At 41.4% G+C, this 20304-nt stretch overlaps 1 protein-coding gene across 1 annotated transcript in view; it reads left to right on the forward strand.

Moving 5' to 3' along the window:
- ACOXL (acyl-CoA oxidase like) overlaps positions 1-20304 on the forward strand; it is a 335773-nt gene that overhangs the window by 219207 nt on the left and 96262 nt on the right. Inside the window, exon 14 of the mRNA XM_061156338.1 lies at positions 13584-13693. Within this exon, the coding sequence (XP_061012321.1) occupies positions 13584-13693 (110 nt within the window). The remainder of the gene's footprint in view (positions 1-13583; positions 13694-20304) is intronic.

The raw sequence follows: 20304 nt of genomic DNA on the forward strand, positions 1-20304 counted from the left end.
GATATTTCCTCCTCTCCCCAGATCTAGCCCTCTCACTTTCCTCTATCAAAAGACCCAAACACAGCCACTTGAAATAGACAACCTATGTAGTCCTGTAATAGAAATGAAACTTAATGTTTAATAATAATAAAAAAGCTCCCCCCTAAAGAAATCTTCAGGTCTAGGTTTCATTGGAGAATTCAACCAACATTTAAGGAAGAATTTCACACAGTCTGTTGCAGAAAATGGAAGAGAAGAGAATGCTTCCCAACTTGGTTTTATACAGCTAATATTACTTTGATACCAAAAGTAGATTACTATCTACAAAAAAAGGGGAAGCTACATATAAAAAACTTACATGATCTTAGATGCAAAAATCCTCAGCAAAATTTTATCAAATTAAATCTTGCAGTGTATAAAAAGAATTCTACACTGTGAACAAGTGGAGTTCTTCACTGGTATACAAGGCGGCTTCAGCATTCAAAAGTCAATCAACATAAACCATCGTATCAAGTGAAGAAAATTATATGATTATTTTGGTTTACACAGAAAAAGCATTTGACAAAATCCAGCAGTAGTTTGTGATTAAAAACTCTCATCAAACTAGGAATAGAGGGGAATTTCTGTAATTTGTGAGCTTTCTAGGTGGCACAGTGGGAATCTGCCTACCAATGCAGGAAATGCAAGAGACATGGGTTCAATCCCTGGATCAGGAAGATCCCTGGATCATGAAGATCCCCGGGAGAAGGAAATGGCAACCCACTCCAGGATTTGTGCCTGGAAAATCCCCATGGGCAGAGGAGCCTGGAGCGCTACAGACCATGGGGTTGCAAAGAGTTGGACAAGACTTAGTGACTAAACGACAAGAAATCCTTCTCTGGACTAGATTATGCGTTGATTCTACTTATCAAAGTAGAGGTAGATATTTCAAAGACCAGTAGCCAATAATTTTCATGGTATTTTTCTATTACCGACATGCCTTCAACCCTCTATCTGAGGTGCATCTCTTTAGCGATCCTGAAGGCGCCGTGGCCGCTGCCCCGTGACTGAGGAGATGTGGACACAGCAAGCCTGTGGTTTGAAGTTTCAGCATGCTTTACATGTTTCCCTTTGAGCAGGATCGAGGGTCGTCTGACCCTTTCATTATTTTCCTGGGGCAGAGGTTGTGGGCCCTTGGTGAAATTTAATTACACCCTCCACCAAATCCAATTACTGTCCGCACCCATGAAATCCCATTATAACTTTCTTCTGCTTCATTAGAGATACCCTAGGACAGGTCCCTTCTTAACCCACTATGGCAGATTTCCTAAGGAATATCAGCCACAGGCTTTGCATACATTGTTTATTACTCCAAGAAAATATATGCAAAAATTCAAATGACCTATAGCCCTACTTGCTTAAAAACCAAGCACATATCTGGTTTCCAGTAAGAGAGCTGATTTCTCAGGGATTTCACCATCCCCTCCCCGCCACCGGAGTGTTTTCCTGAATATTCAGATATTTTGTTTTGTTTCTCTTTTTTCCAACTTATGAAAATTTCAGATAGAAATTTCAAGAGAAATTAATATCACTTGGGCATATCCTCCACCTCCAAATATTAAGATTTTGCTCTATTTAAGTGGTCTCATTCTTATTTTCTCTATACACACGTGTGTGTGTGTATGTATGTATGTAACCATTTGAAAGTTGTAGACATCAGACATTTCATCCCTAAATTAAATGTCAACATTCATTTTTTTTTTTAATTTTTTATTATTATTATTATTATTTTTTTCCAGTGGGTTTTGTCATACATTGATATGAATCAACCATGGATTTACATGTATTCCCAATCCCGATCCCCCCTCCCACCTCCCTCTCCACCCGATTCCTCTGGGTCTTCCCAGTGCACCAGGCCAGAGCACTTGTCTCGTGAATCCCACCTGGGCTGGTGATCTGTTTCACCATAGATAGTATACATGCTGTTCTTTTGAAATATCCCACCCTCACATTCTCCCACAAAGTTCAAAAGTCTGTTCTGTATTTCTGTGTCTCTTTTTCTGTTCTGCATATAGGGTTATCGTTATCACCTTTCTAAATTCCATATACATGTGTCAGTATGCTGTAATGTTCTTTATCTTTCTGGCTTACTTCACTCTGTATAATGGGCTCCAGCTTCATCCATCTCATTAGGACTGGTTCAAATGAATTCTTTTTAATGGCTGAGTAATATTCCATGGTGTATATGTACCACAGCTTCCTTATCCATTCATCTGCTGATGGGCATCTAGGTTGCTTCCATGTCCTGGCTATTATAAACAGTGCTGCGATGAACATTGGGGTGCACGTGTCTCTTTCAGATCTGGTTTCCTCAGTGTGTATGCCCAGAAGTGGGATTGCTGGGTCATATGGCAGTTCTATGTCCAGTTTTTTAAGAAATCTCCACACTGTTTTCCATAGCGGCTGTACTAGTTTGCATTCCCACCAACAGTGTAAGAGGGTTCCCTTTTCTCCACACCCTCTCCAGCATTTATTGCTTGTAGACTTTTGGATAGCAGCCATCCTGGCTGGCGTGTAATGGTACCTCATTGTGGTTTTGATTTGCATTTCTCTAATAATGAGTGATGTTGAGCATCTTTTCATGTGTTTGTTAGCCATCTGTATGTCTTCTTTGGAGAACTGTCTGTTTAGTTCTTTGGCCCATTTTTTGATTGGGTCATTTATTTTTCTGGAATTGAGCTGCAGGAGTTGCTTGTATATTTTTGAGATTAATCCTTTGTCTGTTGCTTCATTTGCTATTATTTTCTCCCAATCTGAGGGCTGTCTTTTCACCTTACTTATAGTTTCCTTTGTAGTGCAAAAGCTTTTAAGTTTCATTAGGTCCCATTTGTTTAGTTTTGCTTTTATTTCCAATATTCTGGGAGGTGGGTCATAGAGGATCTTGCTTTGATTTATGTCGGAGAGTGTTTTGCCTATGTTCTCCTCTAGGAGTTTTATAGTTTCTGGTCTTACATTTAGATCTTTAATCCATTTTGAGTTTATTTTTGTGTATGGTGTTAGACAGTGTTCTAGTTTCATTCTTTTACAAGTGGTTGACCAGTTTTCCCAGCACCACTTGTTAAAGAGGTTGTCTTTTTTCCATTGTATATCCTTGCCTCCTTTGTCAAAGATAAGGTGTCCATAGGTTCGTGGATTTATCTCTGGGCTTTCTATTCTGTTCCATTGATCTATATTTCTGTCTTTGTGCCAGTACCATACTGTCTTGATGACTGTGGCTTTGTAGTAGAGTCTGAAGTCAGGCAGGTTGATTCCTCCAGTTCCATTCTTCTTTCTCAAGATTACTTTGGCTATTCGAGGTTTTTTGTATTTCCATACAAATTGTGAAATTCTTTGTTCTAGTTCTGTGAAAAATACCGTTGGTAGCTTGATAGGGATTGCATTGAATCTATAGACTGCTTTGGGTAGAATAGCCATTTTGACAATATTAATTCTTCCAATCCATGAACACGGTATGTTTCTCCATCTGTTTGTGTCCTCTTTGATTTCTTTCATCAGTGTTTTATAGTTTTCTATGTATAGGTCCTTTGTTTCTTTAGGTAGATATACTCCTAAGTATTTTATTCTTTTTGTTGCAATGGTGAATGGTATTGTTTCCTTAATTTCTCTGTCTGTTTTTTCATTCAACATTCATTTTTTAAAATAAGGACATTTTCTTACAAAAGCACAATACTGTCATCACACCGAAGCAAATGAACAGTAATACCATAATGAAAGTGAAGTAAAAGTGTTAGTTGCACAGGCATGTCTGACTGTTCGACCCCATGGACTGTAGCCCTCCAGGCTCCTCTGTCCATGGAATTCTCCAGGCAAGAACACTGGAGTGGGTTGCCATTTCCTTCTCCAGGGGATCTTCCCAAGCCAGGGATTGAACCTGGGTTTCCTACATTGCAGGCAGATTCTTTACCTTCTGAGTCACCAGGGAAGGCCCAATACCATAATACAGGTTATCTAATTGAGATAATCAAAAACTGCAGGAAAACGGAGCAAGATGAACAAATAGAGCTACTGGCACTGGGAAAAGCAAAAGCTAATTAGTATTCCTGGAGATATGTGACGGCTTTGCATCCATAAACAAAAGCATACTGGGAACCTCCCTGGCAGTCCAGTGGTTAAAACTTTGTCTTTGTGGTGGCTGTTGTTTAGTTGCTCAGTCATGTCTGACTCTTTGAGACCCTGTGAACTGTAGCCCCCAAGGCTCTTCTGTCCATGGGATTCTCCAGGCAAGAATAGTGGAGTAGGTATTTCCTTCTCCAGGGGATCTTCCTGACCCAGGGATCGAACCTGGGTCTCCTGCATCACAAGAAGATTCTTTCACTGACTGAGCCACCAGTGAAGCCAGAAGGGAAGTAAAAGGGAAAGGCTAAGAGACATGGATGATCATGTCCAGGAAACTGATGACATTCCCCAAAGAGGGAGCAGAGAACACAGAGAGGCAGACAAAATCAGAGAAATAAAAGAAGACAGTTTCCCAAACCTGAAGAAAGTCACAAGCCTTTCTTCCCAACAGGCAGGACCCACCAGACAAGGTCAGAGCCTGAGAACAGTCTGGAGAATTTCAGATCACCGAGTAAGGACAGAGAGAGGGCCTCCAAATGTTAGACTGAAACGAAACGAGATTATTTGCTGAGAAAGGAGTCAGATTGACCTCGGCCCTACTGGCTGCAGCCCTGGAGGCTGGAGCAGTGCCTCTTGACCCCACGGCACCCACACGTCGCTGGGGTTCTTGTCACAGGCAGGTTCTGCTGTGGCTCCTGGACTTCTGCATCCCCAGCAGGCTCCTCGGTAATGGTGATGCTGCTGCTCTGCAGACCAGTTTGAGTGGCCAGGGTCTAGAATGAAATGGAACAATGCCTTTAGAACTCAGAAGAAAATTGCTTTGAATGTAAAATTTTACAGCTAGCTAAATTATTCATCAAATATGATACATATTATATTCAGACTTACAGATGATCAAATGTTCAGGAAGTTTACTTTGCCATGCACTTTCTGAAAAATATTATTTGTAGATGAGGTGGAGAAAAGCATAAAACAAGTGAAGAGTTAGAAAGATATCTATGGATAGCCAGTGGAAATGTTCTGTGTGACTCAGGGAATTCAATCTGGGGCTCTGTAACAACCTAGAGGGCTGGGATGGGGAGGGAGGTGGGAGGGAGATTTAAGAGGGTGGGGACATATGTATACCTATGGCTGATTCATGTTACTGTTTGGTAGAAACCAACACAATACTGTAAAGCAATTATCCTCCAATGAAAAATAAACAAATTAAAAAAAAAGAAACTGCTTAAGAATGGTTATTTCTGAAGTGACGTTCTAGAGGTAAGGGGTTGGGTAAGAGACTGTCACTTTTTATTTCAGACCACTTAATACGGCCTCAACTTTTCAAGTTGGAGGAGACTTGCTTTGCAGTATTGTGTTACTTTCTTCTGCATGACAAAGTGAATCAGCCACATGTGTCCCCTCCCTCTTCAGCCTCCCTCCCACCGCCATCCCACCCCTCTAGGTCACCACAGAGCGCTGAGCGGAGCTCGCGGTGCTGTTTATTTCACACATGGTGGTGCGGCTTCCCACTAGCTATTTATTTTATACATGGTAGTATATATTAACATATGTCGATCATACTCTGCCGGTTCATCCCACCCTCTTCTTCCTGCCCTGGGTCCACCTGTCCATTCTGTGTCTGTATCTGTATTCCTGCTTAGCAAATAGGTTCATCAGTACCATCTTTCTAGATTCCAGAGATAATATATGATATTTGTTTTTCTCCTTTGACTTATTTTACTCTGTATGACAGACTCTAGACTCATCCACATCACTACAAATGACCCAGTTTTGTTGCTTTTTATGCCTGAGCAATTTTCCATTGCACATGTACCACATCTTGTTTATCTGTTCTTCTATCGATGAACAGGTAGGTTGCTCCCATGTCCTAGCTATTGTAAATAGTGCTGCAATGATCTTTGGGGTACATGTGTCTTTTTGAATTATGATTTTCTCAGGATATATGCCCAATAATGGGATTACTGGGTCATGTGGTAGTTTTATTCCTAGTTTAAAAAATTTTTTTAATTAAAAATTGAGTATATTTAAAACCGTTAAATTGGCCCTCCCTTATAGAAACATATTTATTGCATTCTTACTCACTGGTGTGAATCAGTTTTTGCTATATAAAATAAAGGAACTGTGAGTAAAATATAGAAAAAAAGAAATAGTCCTTCCCTCAAATATAAAAAATGAGGGAGGGAAGAGAAGGAATGAAGAGTAACAAAGAAAGGGAGGCCTCACTGAGAGAACAAATGCTGCATTTGAGTGCACACACACACACACACACACACACGGCCCTTATTATTCTCCCCACCCCCATCGCTGGGGTGAATTCTAGATTCTTCTCCAAGACAGCCTGGACCTCAGGTGCTACAACGGGGCATTGGGACAGGTACGATGTTGGGCGAGGACTAAACCTCAGGCTGTAGAACCCTGACTCCCTCTGCTCCTAAAGGAAGCACATAGTTCCTTTAGAAAACCTGAAAGAACATTCCCTCTGGGGCCCCAGCCTTCTGGCTGCAGGTGAGTCCTAGTGATCAGCAGGGGGAGGTGTTGAGATGCTGGAAGGAGCGAGGTGCAGGTACTCCTGAAATCAGAGATGAGGGCTGGGGCGACCCTATCACAGGGCCTCGGAGCATCGGTTCTGAAAGATCTGAGATCTGGAGGCACCAGGAGGGGTCTGAGGAACAGCTGGTAGGTACAGGGTGACCAGGCTGTAGATGACAGCCAGTCATCCTAAAAGACCAGCTGCCTTCCCCTTCTGAGGGCCTCTTGGAGCAAAAGAATGAGGGCGTGGGCTGAGGGCCTGCCCGACCCAGCAAAGCCAGAGACAGATAGTTCAACAGATCTTCCGGAGGTTTACTGGTGGGATCTACAGATGATTTGTACAGAATCAGCTTGGATGATGGCAGAAGCAAAGAGAAAGGGAGCTGTGTGAATGGGCCAGAGGCAGGTGGAGGCCAGCCGAGTGGAGACTGAAGACCACCACTGGGGGAGTTGGGGTAGGCCTGGGACGAGTCTCAGCCTAGAGGGGGTAAATGGCGTTGGAAATGGGGGAGGCAGACTGCGTGAAGATTGGGGGTAGAATTGGTGCAGAGCATTTACAAAATGTGATCATTCATTCTGGGGAACTTGAAGGGACTTTGGGATAGTGCCCTTTTAGAAAAGCAAGGTAGTTTGAAACAGACTTTCTGGTTTTCTCTTCCAAATCCACTGACCGGTAACAAATCTGGTGCTAATTCTTTCAAAGCCAGATGTTCCAGCATCTGACTGTTGAAGGCTCTCCTCAAGAGCTCTGTGTGTGAGGTTTGGGAGAAAGCCTTCTGAATCTGGGTCTCGTTACCTGTACTTCTGAGCTCGCCAGAGTGGCTTCTTCATTTTCTGTACAGAATTCATTCTTGCTCGCTCTCTCTGTCCCTTTTATTTCCTCCTCCCTCCCTCCTTCTCCCTCTCTTCCTGCCTCTCTTTCCTTCCTTCCTTCTTTCTTTCTCTCTTTATAGCCAGAGAATCATTACAGATTCTCCTCAAAGAAATCTAACCTTGATGGGATGTACAGCATTTGAAAGAGGCAAACAGTTACCATACTCAGTGGAGATAATGCCCAGTTGGCCTTTTCTTCAGCCTCACTCCCCGGGGGACACCTGAACTGCCCTCAGCTAAGCTCGTGTTGCCAGATGTAGATGGAAGAAAACTCAGGACATGCAGTCCCATTTGTGTCTGCCCATCCTCTTGGGGCCTGGAGGGCCAGATCCAGCTTCATGGGCTGAAGCCTGTGCTTAGACTGGAAGGATGAAGCTGTGGTTACCAAGGGGAAGCATGGGGGCAAGGGACAGTTAGGGAGTTTGGGATGGACATGTTCACACTGCTATATTTAAATGAATAACCAGCAAGGACCCACTCAGTAGCACAGGGGACTCTGCTCAGTATCATGTGGCAGCCTGGGTGGGAGTCAGGCGTGGAGGAGAGTGGACACATAATGTGTATGGCTGAGCCCTTTTGCTGCTCACCTGAAACTCACAGCATGGTCAGTTGGCTGTCCTCCAGTATGCAATAAAATGTTTAGGGAAAAAGAAGAGCCTGTGCTGGCTTGCTGCTCTGCTCTCACTGTCTTGAAATCCTTAATCATTTTTGAATAAGGTGCTCTGCACTTCTGTTTTGCCCTGGGTTCTATGGCCAGTCCTGCCTAGGGCATGGTCTGGGACCCCAGTGCCACAGGTATGGCCACTTAGAAGGAAGCTGTTGTGCTACTCGGTATAAGCCTGAGTGCTGCCCGCTGCCTGGCTTGTCCTGCTGCAGAGAGGATGACGTGGGCTAACTTTTCCTTAGAGACCATGTTTTCTATCCTAATTGACTCTAAGTGTTTCTGCTTTGGCAGCAGACACAACTCGTCAGGATTTTTAATCCAAGTTTCTCTGTAGCTGGCATAAATCAGTGAAATACTCAGTGTGTAGACATGCTAGTTGCTTCATAGATGCCTTGAAAAGCCATTCGACCTAAAAAAGTATTTGTAATTGTGCTATATAATCAGTGTTCCCTGATGCATAGGAAATTCATTATAGATGCATGTTTGTGATATCATTATTCTGCATAACTACTCAGATTCATGGTTTCCAAATGTCGGCTGTAGATTCACTTGATTCCTTCTGCAGGTGGGATCTTTTACAAAAGGCAAGAACATAGCTGTTTTGGCTGCTCAGTCCCCCGGAGTTCTCTGAAGGAAGGGACTCCTGAGCAGGTGCAGCAGGACTCAGTCCCTGGGAATTAATCAAGTAGAAAAAGGAAAATAAAGAGTCTTCATATTTTGACCCAGAGAACTGTGTCCAAAGCCACAGAAGCCATCATCTGGAAAGAAATAACATCACAAGTTGTCTTAAGAAAATCTGGTGTAAGTTTTCAAAACACCAGACCTAGAGGATATGACTATCTGTATTGAGAGGAAATATATTTTATTTTATAAAATGGGTTTCTTTTACTACCAGGTTCATTTTTAAATAATGAACTCTCTGTTACAACTCACACATTCAGTGTATACAAATTTTACTAAATCTCCTAGTTTTGATCATTGCTATTGCTATGTGAGGGCTTCCCAGGTGGCTCGGTGGTAAAAAAATCTATTGCCAGTGCAGGAGACACAGGAGATTCGGGTTCAATCCTTGGGTCAGGAGGATCCCCTAAGGGAGTAAATGGCAACTTACTCCAGTATTCTTGCCTGGATAATCCTATGGACAGAGGAACCTGGCAAGCTGCAGTCCATGTAGTCACAAAGAGCATGCGCACACATTGCTGTTTAAGATATCATTTTGGGGGTAATCTGGGTGATGACTAGACAAAACCTCTCTGTTTCATTTTAATTTTGCAACTTTTGTGTATATAATTATTTTAAAGTAGAAAATTAAAAATTATATATGTGTGTGTGTGTGTGGTATGTGCTCAGTCGTGTCTGACTATTTGTGACCCCCGTGGACTGTAGCCCACCAGCCTCCTCTGTCCGTGGAATTTTCCAGGTAAGAATACTGATGTAAAAAAAAAAAAAAAGAATACTGGAGTGGGTTGCCATTTCCTACTCCACGGGATCTTCCTGACCCAGGGATGGAACCTGTGTCTTCTGCACTCATATATATGTGAGTGTGTGTTATATATTTTATATAATGTTATATAATTTATTTATATTTTTCATTTTATTGCTTATTATATAATGTATATATAGTATATGGTATATTATAGCATATTCAGGAACACATATATGAGGTAAAAAAAATCACGTCTTCATTGCGTGCTCAGTTGAGAAGCTAATGGATCTGTCTTTGCCTCTCCAGGTCATTTATCAAACAAAGTATTGAATGTAGAGACTGTCCTCACCAAACCCCATGGTAGCTGATAGCTCCAACCCTTTAATCCTTCACCAAAGTGCATCAGCAGCAGAAAATAGACTCATTTTAAAAATCAGCTTTTCTTGTCTCATGACCTAGAAAAAGGAACAATTCCAAAAGCAAGGAGCAAAAAGGAAAAAGAAAGGAGTGAAGATCTAAACAGAGGAATTTTGTGATACCAGTCAGGTCCCAGTGGATCTATCTTTTAAGTTTAACACATAAACTGGATTATTATGTTCTAGAAATTTAAAAAAATATATTAGTTTTTGGCCACACTGTGCATCATACAGGATCTTCATTCTCCAGGCAGGGATAAAACCCTTGCCCCCAGCAGCAGAAGAATGGAGTTTTAAGTGCTGGACCACCAGGGAAGCCCCAGTGTTCTAATTTTAAACCTAGTTAAAATGTGTTTGTTTTCCCAATTTAATTTGCTTAAATCAGAAAGGTAAGAGCTGACTCATTGGAAAAAACCCTGATGCTGGGGAAGATTGAGGGCAGGAGGAGGAGGTTGGATGACATCATCAACTCAATGGAGCTAAGTTTGAGCAACCTCTGGGAGATAGTGAAGGACGGGCAAGCCTGGTGCCCTCAATCCATGGGGTCGGAAAGAGTCAGGCACGACCGAGCAACCAAACAGTAACAAAATCAGAAAGGTGGACATAGTGACAAAAGTTAAAGGAAATTATTAAGGAATTGAATGGATCAGATGAGATGCTGAACACAGAAAAGGGATTGATTTATTCATTCACTTATTCAAGAAAGATTCCTCAACTCCCATAGCCATTTGATGGAACGAACGTGAACAAACTCTGACCTTGTGGCGCTTACCTTCCGGAGGCAGGATGAAAAAACAACAGCAAGTTGTAACGCTTCATGTCCTTGGGTAACAATAAACTCAGTGTGGAAAAATAAAGGCAGTGAAGGTCTGGAGTGGAGGCGTGGGAATCAGAGAAAGGAATGTTTAACGTTTGGAGTGTCGTTGCTCTTGTACCAAGAGGGTGATCTAATTAGTTCAGTTCAGATCAGTTGGTTCAGTTGCTCAGTCATGTCCGACTCTTTGCGACCCCCATGCACAGCAGCACGCCAGGCCTCCCTGTCCATCACCAACTCCCAGAGTCCACCCAAACCCATGTCCATTGAGTCGGTGATACCATCCAGCCATCTCATCCTCTGTCATCCCCTTCTCCTCCTGCCCTCAATCTTTCCCAGCATCAGGGTCTTTTCCAATGAGTCAACTCTTCACATCAGGTGGCCAAAGTACTGGAGTTTCAGCTTCAGCATCAGTCCTTCCAGTGAACACCCAGGACTGATCTCCTTTAGGATGGACTGGTTGGATCTCCTTGCAATCCAAGGGACTCTCAGTCTTCTCCAACACCACAGTTCAAAACCATCAATTCTTTGGCACTCAACTTTCTTTACAGTCCAACTCTCACATCCATACATGACCACTGGAAAACCAAAGCCTTGACTAGACGGATCTTTGTTGGCAAAGTAATGTCTCTGCTTTTTAATAGCTGTCTAGGTTGGTCATAACCTTCCTTCCAAGGAGTAAGCGTCTTTTAATTTCATGGCTGCAGTCACCATCTGCAGTGATTTTGGAGCCCAAGAAAGATAAAGTCAGTCATTGTTTCCACTGTTTCCCCATCTATTTGCCATAAAGTGATGGGACCGGATGCCATGATCTTAGTTTTCTGAATGTTGAACTTTAAGCCAACTTTTTCACTCTCCTCTTTCACTTTCATCAAGAGGCTCTTTAATTCTTCTTCACTTTCTGCCATAAGGGTGGTGTCATCTGCATATCTGAGGTTATTGATATTTCTCCTGGCAATCTTGATTCCAGCTTGTGCTTCCTCCAGCCCAGCGTTTCTCATGATGTACTCTGCATATAAGTTAAATAAGCAGGGTGACAATATACAGCCTTGACATACTCCTTTTCCTATTTGGAACCAGTCTGTTGTTCCATGTCCAGTTCTAACTGTTGCCTCCTGACCTGCATACAGGTTTCTCAAGAGGCAGGTCAGGTGGTCTGGTATTCCCATCTCTTTCAAAATTTTCCACAGTTTATTGTGATCCATACAGTCAAAGGCTTTGGCATAGTCAATAAAGCAGAAATAGATGTTTTTCTGGAACTCTCTTGCTTTTTCGATGATCCAGCAGATATTGGCAATTTGATCTCTGGTTCCTCTGCCTTTTCTAAAACCAGCTTGAACACCTGGAAGTTCGTGGTTCACGTATTGCTGAAGCCTGGCTTGGAGAATTTTAAGCATCACTTTACTAGCATGTGAGATGAGTGTAAGTGTGCGGTAGTTTGAACATTCTCTGGCATTGCCTTTCTTTGGGATTGTAATGAAAACTGACCTTTTCCAGTCCTGTGGCCACTGCTGAGTTTTCCAAATTTGCTGGCATATTTCCAAATTTGCTGGCTAAAACAAACAATGTGTTAATCCCAGTGATGTCAGTGAAACTAACCTTGAGTGCCATATCATTTTGATTTTTATTCTAGTCAGAGTTAGTTGATCCCCCCCCCCCATTTTCCCTGTTGCCTGCAGCATTTGATTTTCACACTTACTTTGTATAGCGTGCATGTGTGTTAACTTGCTTTAGTCATGTCTGACTCTTCTCGACCCTATGGACTGTAGCCCGCCAGGTTGCCATGTCCATGGGATACTCCAGGCAAGAATAACTGGAGTGGGTTGCCATGCCCTCCTCCACGGGATCTTCCTGACCCAGGGATCAAACCCATGTCCCTTATGTCTCCTGCATTGGCAGGGGGTTCTTTGTCACTAGCGCCACCTGAAGCCCAACTTTGTACAGCAAGAATTACAAAAATGTTTATGTCCTTTGACCCCTAATACAGTGATCCTGATGCCCTCTTTTTCATAGTCAGTATTTTGTGACACCCCCTTTTCTATACTGAAATGAAGTCATGGGTAATATCTATCTAGAGATATGATTTCAAGAATTCAAGACAATACTTCAAAGAAGCAAAAGGAATGTGAAATAAGAATAACTATATAGGAAGACACAGGCTTCCCTGGTAGCTCAGCTGGTAAAGAATCTGCCTGCAATGCAGGAGACCCCGGTTTAATTCCTGGGTAAGGAAGATCTGCTGGAGAAGGGATAGGCTACCCACTGCAATATTCTTTGGCTTTGCTGCTGGCTCCACTGGTAAAGAATCCACGTGCAATGCAGGAGACCTGAATTCAGTCCCTGGGTTGGGAAGATCCCCTGGAGAAGGGAATGGCTACCCACTCCAGTATTCTGGCCTGGCGAATTCCATGGACTATACAGTCCATGGGGTCGCAAAGAGTCAGACACGACTAAGTGACTTTCAAATATATTTATAGTAAGACATGGGCTTCCCAGGTGGTTCAGTGGGTAAAGAATCCATCTGCAATGCAGGAGAGTCGGGTTCACCTGGAGAAGGGAATGGCAACCCATTCCAGTATTCTTGCCTGAAAAATCCCATAGACAGAGTAGCCTAGTGGACTACAGTTCATGAGATTGCAAAGAGTCTGACACTGCTGAGCACAAACGTTTGCTGGAAGCCACTGGACCTTATCTTGCTGCAGCAGTTAAAAACACTCTGGTGTTTGTTATATTGTTTGTTATATTTTTCACAAATGACTGACAAATGATTTATACTATGTGCAGGTTGTGGTTCGGGAACTGCTGGCTCAGTACACCAAGCAGTATGAAGAAAGACCGGTCTCCAGCTTGCTCCGAAACTGGGCAGAATCGGGGAGTGACAGGCTGAGAACCAGGTGTGTGATCACTCAGGCTGCCACCATCCTTGACCTGGAGTCTTATTCTTGAGCCTGACTATACAGAGACTTGTACAATTCACACTTGTTTAAATGTAAAATACTGATATAAAATAGATAATCAACAAGGACCTAGTGAATAGCACAGGGAACTCTGCTCAATACTCTGTAATAAGCTATGTGGGAAAAGAATCTGGAAAAGAATAGATATAACTAAACCACTTTACTGAACACCTGAAAATAAGACAACATTGTACATCAATTACGTGCATGTTCGCTCAGTGGTGTCTGACTCTGCAACCGCGTGGAGTGTAGCCCACCAGGCTCCTCTGTCCATGGAATCTCCCAGTCCAGAATACTGGAGCGGGTTGCCATTCCTGCTCCAGGGGATATTCCCAACCCATGGGTTGAACCCATATCTTCTGTGTTTAAAAAAATACTGGTATATGGAAACATATATATGAATATGTAATTTCAATACTCATGTACCCAGAATCCAACTTAAGGACCAGAAGACTGCTAATTCTGCTCCTCCTACACGTGTTCCTTCTTTTTAGCATGTCCGCTGTTGCAAGGACTCTACAGGTTTTTGTTATTTCCATATCACACATGAGGAAACAGGCACAGAGGTTAAGTATTTTGCCCAAGATTACGTGCCAGTGGGTGACAAAGCTAGAATTTGAATTTAGATAATTGGGCTCCAGGATCCATGCTTTGGGTTGTTTTCACTGATTTTTCATATTATCTATAAGCTTGATAAATAAGGTGTAAATGTGTGTGGTATTCTGTAGCTTCCTGTTTTCACTCAATACTTTCTTAGGTTCATCCAAGTTATTATGTGTGGCTGAAGAGCTTCTGTCTCTGCTCATAATATTTCATCATGTGTCAGTGCTACAAGTTACTTGTGCCTTCTAATCTCCAGTATCAGTGGATATTTGGGTTGTATTTTTGATATCTTGCACAACACTCTTATGAAAAATCTTGTACATGTTTTCTGGGGAACGTGGGCAAAAATTTCTACAGGGCTTTCAAATTTAGTTGCCATGACTCAGAGTGAGAAATAGGTTTTACGTCACCATGGACACCCACACACCCATAGAGTTCCTCCCCACCACAGACACACATGAAATAAACATGCTGTGAAACAATGCTCATCCTATTACTCGTAATGTCCTCTGATGTTTTTTAATTTTGTTTTTTGAGAATACTGATCTCAATCATTTAAACTGATTTCATGTGCTGTTTTAGCGATTTTCAATCTGTTGCCCGAAAAAACACTCCTTAATAGCGTATATTACCCAGGTGTGAAATTGCTGTGTTGTTGGTATGCCAGTGTTGAACTTTACTAGATCATGCCAATTTATTTTTCAAAGTGACTGCATACATTTTTTTTTATCCCCACCAACAGCCTGTGTCTTATGAAACCAACACTTGGCATTGTCAGGTTTAATTTTTGTCAGTATAAGAAAAAGATCTCTCACTGTGGCTTTTTAAAAATTTTATTTTATTTTTAATTGGAGAGTAATTACTTGACAGTATTGTGATGGTTTCTGCCATACATCAACATCAATCAGCCACAGGTATATATGTGGTACCTCCCTCTTAAACCCCCCCAAACCCCGACCCTCCTCCCCATCCCACCCCTCTAGGGTGTCACAGAGCACCAGCTTTGGATTGCCTGTGTCCTGCAGCAAACTCCCACTGGCTGTATACTTTCCACCTGGTAATGTGTATGTTTCAATGCTACTTTCTCAAATCATCCCACCTTCTTTCTCCCTGACTGTGTGCAAGTCTGTTCTCTCTGTCTCGTCTTGGCTGCTGCGCTGTAGATACGTTCATCAGTGCCATCCTTCTAGATTCCGTATATATATATATGGGTTAATATACAATATCTGTCTTTCTCTTTCTGACTACTTCAGAGTATGATAGGCTCTAGGTTTGTCCACCTCATTAGAATCTAGTCAGATATTTACTTTTATTTCTTTATTTGGCTTCACCAGGTCTTAGTTGAAGCATGCAGAATCTTTAGTTGGGGCATTTGGGATCTAGTTCCCTGGCTCAGGATTGAACCCGAGCCCTCTGCATTGAGAGCACAGAGTCTTAGCCACTGAACCACCAGGGAAGTCCCTCACTATGGCTTTAAAATTGCATTTTTCTTCTTCTTATTATAGTTGAGCATGCTTTCACATTCTCTTTACCATTTGTATTTCTTCTTATGCAAAATGCTTGTCATGCATTTTGTCAGTTTTTCTGTTTTTGTTTTATTTGATCTTAGTCGGTATTGATTTTTAGATGTTATAGCTGTCTTCTCCAAGTTTGTGGCTTATCTTAGGTTTTCTTTATGATGTCTTTGAGTAACATAAATTCTTCAATTACAGTTGAATTTTCAATCTTTTCTTTTATATCCCACACTTCCTGTATCTTGTCTACTTTGTGATTGTGAAATACATATGTTTTAATATTATTTAAAGTTTGAGAATTTCGCCTTTCACCTTGAATTCTTGAACCCATTAGAAATTTCCGTCTGTGGTGTGAGGAAGGGATTTAATTTCATTTTTTTTCTCCTGTGGGGATGGTCAGTTTTTCCAAACCCATTTTCTGAATTCACTGCCTTTCCCTAGTGATCTAGAATGCCCCCGCTGGCATTTATTAAACTTTTATGTATGTGGAAGTCCATTTGTTCCCAGTCTGCCTGTGTGTTCTTTTTTAAGTTGGTTAGTGAGTTTGGCTGCTCCGGGTCTCAATGCAGCATGCAGGATCTTTTTGGTTGCGAGTGCAGACTCTTAGTTGTGGCACGTGGGATCTAGTTCTCTGACCAGGGGTCCGATCCGGGTCCCCTGCATTGGGAGCGTGGAGTCGTAGCCGCTAGACCACCAGGGAAGTCCCTGTTCGTATATTCTGAATCTAACAAAACACTGTCTCAATTCCACTAGATTTATAACAGTGTAATAGTATTAGGTGGCACATATTACATATGATACTGTTATATCTAAAATATAATTGAGAATTGTGGCGGCTATTCTGGGTCTTTTGTACATCCTTACAAGTGTGAGAGTAAGTTTGTCAAGTTCCTCCAAAAAAAAAGAAAGAAAGTAAAGACGGTACATACAGCAAAAGGACAAATATTATACAGTTGCACTTATATGTGGTATTATCTACAGTAGTCAAGTTCATAGAGACAGAAAGTAGAATAGTGGGACTTCCCTGTGGTCCGGTGGTTAAGACCTTCCAATACAGGGGGTGAGGGTTTGCTCTCTAGTTGGGGAGCTAAGACCCCACCTGCCTAGCAACCATAAAATCCAAACATAAAACAGAAGCAATATTGTAATAAATTCAATGAAGACTTTCAAAAAGGACCCACATTAAGGGAAAAAAATCTTAAAAAAGAAGAAAGTAGAATAGTGGTTACCAAGGGCTAGTAGGAAGAGGAAATGGGAGATAGTGTTCACTGGCTACAGAATTTCAGTTTGGGAAAATGAAAAAGATTTGAAGGTGAGTAATAGTAATGGTTAAGGTGGCAGATTTTATTTTATGCTTATTTTACCACAATTTTAAAAAAATCTACTGGAATTTTCTCTGGAAGTTTATTAAATCTATAGATTTGCAGAAAAATTGACATGCTTGTAAAACTGAACTTCCTCTCAAAGATTTTAATCTCCCAAGTGTCTTCCAGAGTTATATATATATATGTGTGTGTGTGTGTGTGTGTGTGTGTGTGTGTATTCTTTCAAGCATAGTACAACTTTGGACAGATTTATTACTGGGTACTTTATAGTTTTGTTGTTGCCATAAAAGAACATTTTTTAAATTATGTTTTTTTGTTCTTGATTTACTATACACACAGTTGACTTTTGTATATAAACCTGACCATAAAAAATGTCATTTAAATGTGCTGATAGATTCTTTGGATTTCCATAGACAGTCATACCATCTGTAAATAGTAAATTTTATTCCTTCTTTTCCACTTATTGCTTCTTTTATTTGTTTTTGTGAGAAGGTGTCCTAGTCCTGATTTTTAAAAGAATTAGTTTGATATTTCACTATTAAGAATTTGCTAAAGTTTTTGATAGGCATACTTTGCCTCCTAAGGAAGCTCCATTTACTGTTGTTTTTAACGTTTTTATGATTATTTGATGATGAATTTTATTGCAAATGATTTTTTGTCCATTAAATTATCTTATGTTATTTCTTCTTAACCTGTTTAGATAAATAACACTTGTGTGCTTGAGAAACACTCAGTGATGTCATACTGTATTATTATTTTATTTTTTCCTGGGTTTGACTTGTTAGTATTATTTTTAGGGTTTTTGTGTACTTATTAGCTTATTGTTTTCCTTTCTTGCACTTCCCTGATTGGATTTATATCAAGTTTTCCTGGTCACAGAAGTTATTTTGGGAGTATTTTCTTATTCTGTAGAAGAATCTGAAAAGTTATTTGAAAACTATCTGGGTTTGGGTAATATTTAAACAACTGATTCAATTAGTTTAATAGTTTTAAGAACCTTTAGGCTTTCTCTTCTGCCAGTTTTGGTAAATGATATTTCTCTAGGAATTTATCTGCTTGATTTCAGATTTACTGGTTTAAGGTTTACCGTGTTGCTGTTGTTTAGTCTCTCAGTCACGTCCAACTCTTTGCACATGGACTGTAGCCCGTCACACTCCATAGGGCGGTCTGGGCAAGAATCCTGGGGGAAGTTGCCATTTCCTTCTCCAATAATGTTTATCATACTGCTCTCTAATTATCCTTTTAGCTTCTGCTAGATTGATAGTTCAGTTCAGTTGCTCAGTTGTGTCTGACTCTTTGCAACCCCATGGACTGTAGCACGCCAGGCCTCCCTGTCCATCACCAACTCCTGGAGCTTGCTCAATCTCATGTCCATCGAGTTGGTGATGCCATCCAACCATCTCATCCTCTGTCATCCCCTTCTCCCACCTTCACTCTTTCCCAGCATCAGAGTCTTTTTCAAATGAGTCATTTCTTCACATGAGTTGGCTAAAGTATTGGAGTTTCAGCTTCAGCATCAGTCCTTCCAATGAATACCCAGGACTGATCTCCTTTAGGATGGACTGGTTGGATCTCCTTGCAGTCCAAGGGACTCTCAAGAGTCTTCTCCAACACCACAGTTCAAAAGCATCAGTTCTTCTGCGCTCAGCTTTCTTCATAGTCCAGCTCTCATATCCATACATGACTACTGGAAAAACCATAGCCTTGACTAGACAGACCTTTGTGGACAAAGTAATGTCTCTGCTTTTTAATATGCTGTCTAGGTTGGTCATAACTTTCCTTCCAAGGAGCAAGCATCTTTTAATTTCATGGTTGCAGTCACCATCTGCAGTGATTTTGGAGCCCCCCAAAATAAAGTCTGTCACTGTTTCCATTATTTCCCCGTCTATTTGCCATGAAGTGTTGGGACCAGATGCCATGATCTTAGTGTTCTGAATGTTGAGTTTTAAGCCAGCTTTTTCACTCTCCTCTTTCACTTTCATCAAGAGGCTCTTTAGATTTGTAGTTAGGTCCCAGTTTTCATTCCTAAAATTATTTCTTGCGCTTTTTTTCTTTCCTTTATTGTTATTGTTTAATCTCACCAGATGTTTGTCTAATTTATTATTTTTTTCAAATGACCATCTTTTCCCTTTGTTGATCCTCTGTCATACCTCTGCTTTCACTTCATTGATTCATGCTCATAAGTGTATTATCTTCTTTGTTCTACTTCTGAGGAGCTTATTGTGCTTTTTTCTTTTGTGTATTTTTTTAAATTATCATTTTTATTTGGAGGAAGACTTTGGTCTTCATAGACTAAATGAACTAATTTTCAAGCAACTATTCATTAAAAAGTATAATCTTACAATCCTGATGAGAGACATGGGAAACACAATAAATAGATAGTATGGGACTTTTGGGGCTTTCCAGGTGGTGCTAGTGGTAAAGAATCCACCTGCCAAAGCAGGAGATGTAAGAGACTTGGGTTCAATCCTGGAGGAGGTCATGGAAACCCACTCCAGTATTCTTGCCTGGAGAATCCCATGGATGGACAAGCCTGGCGGGCTACAACCATGGGGTCACAAAGAGTTGGACAGTACTGAAGCGACTTAGCAGGCAGGCACACACGCCTGAGACTTTTCCCACTGGTTGGCATGAATCTGTCCCTTTTCTCTTGTTTTGTAAGCTACTGCTCACATTTCTGTTTATTCAAACTATAGGCTGTCTTAAAGCTGGAAATAGCAGCTCCCATATCTGAAGATTGTTTCACTTAAATCTCCCTCTGTTTGGGGTGTTTTTAAAAATCTTTTAATTTTATATGATTTTCTTTGATTTTATTTCAATTTGTACGCTCTACAAAGCTAGTAAGTCTTTTCTAACATTTCTATGGGCTTCCCAGTTGGTGCTGGTGGTAAAGAATCTACCTGCCAATGCAGGAGATGCAGGTTTGATCTCTGGGTCAGGAAGATGCCCTGGAGGAGGAAATGGCAACCCACTCCAGTATTCTTGCCTGGAGAATCCCATGGACAGAGGAGCCTGGTGGGCTATATAGCCCATGGGGCCAGAGAGTCAGACACGACTGCGGCTGAGAACACAGCCCTGAATGGGCATTTTATAGGGCTGATAGTTT

The sequence above is a fragment of the Dama dama genome, chromosome 11 (genome assembly GCF_033118175.1).
Source record: "Dama dama isolate Ldn47 chromosome 11, ASM3311817v1, whole genome shotgun sequence".
NCBI classification, from domain to species: Eukaryota; Metazoa; Chordata; class Mammalia; order Artiodactyla; family Cervidae; genus Dama; species Dama dama.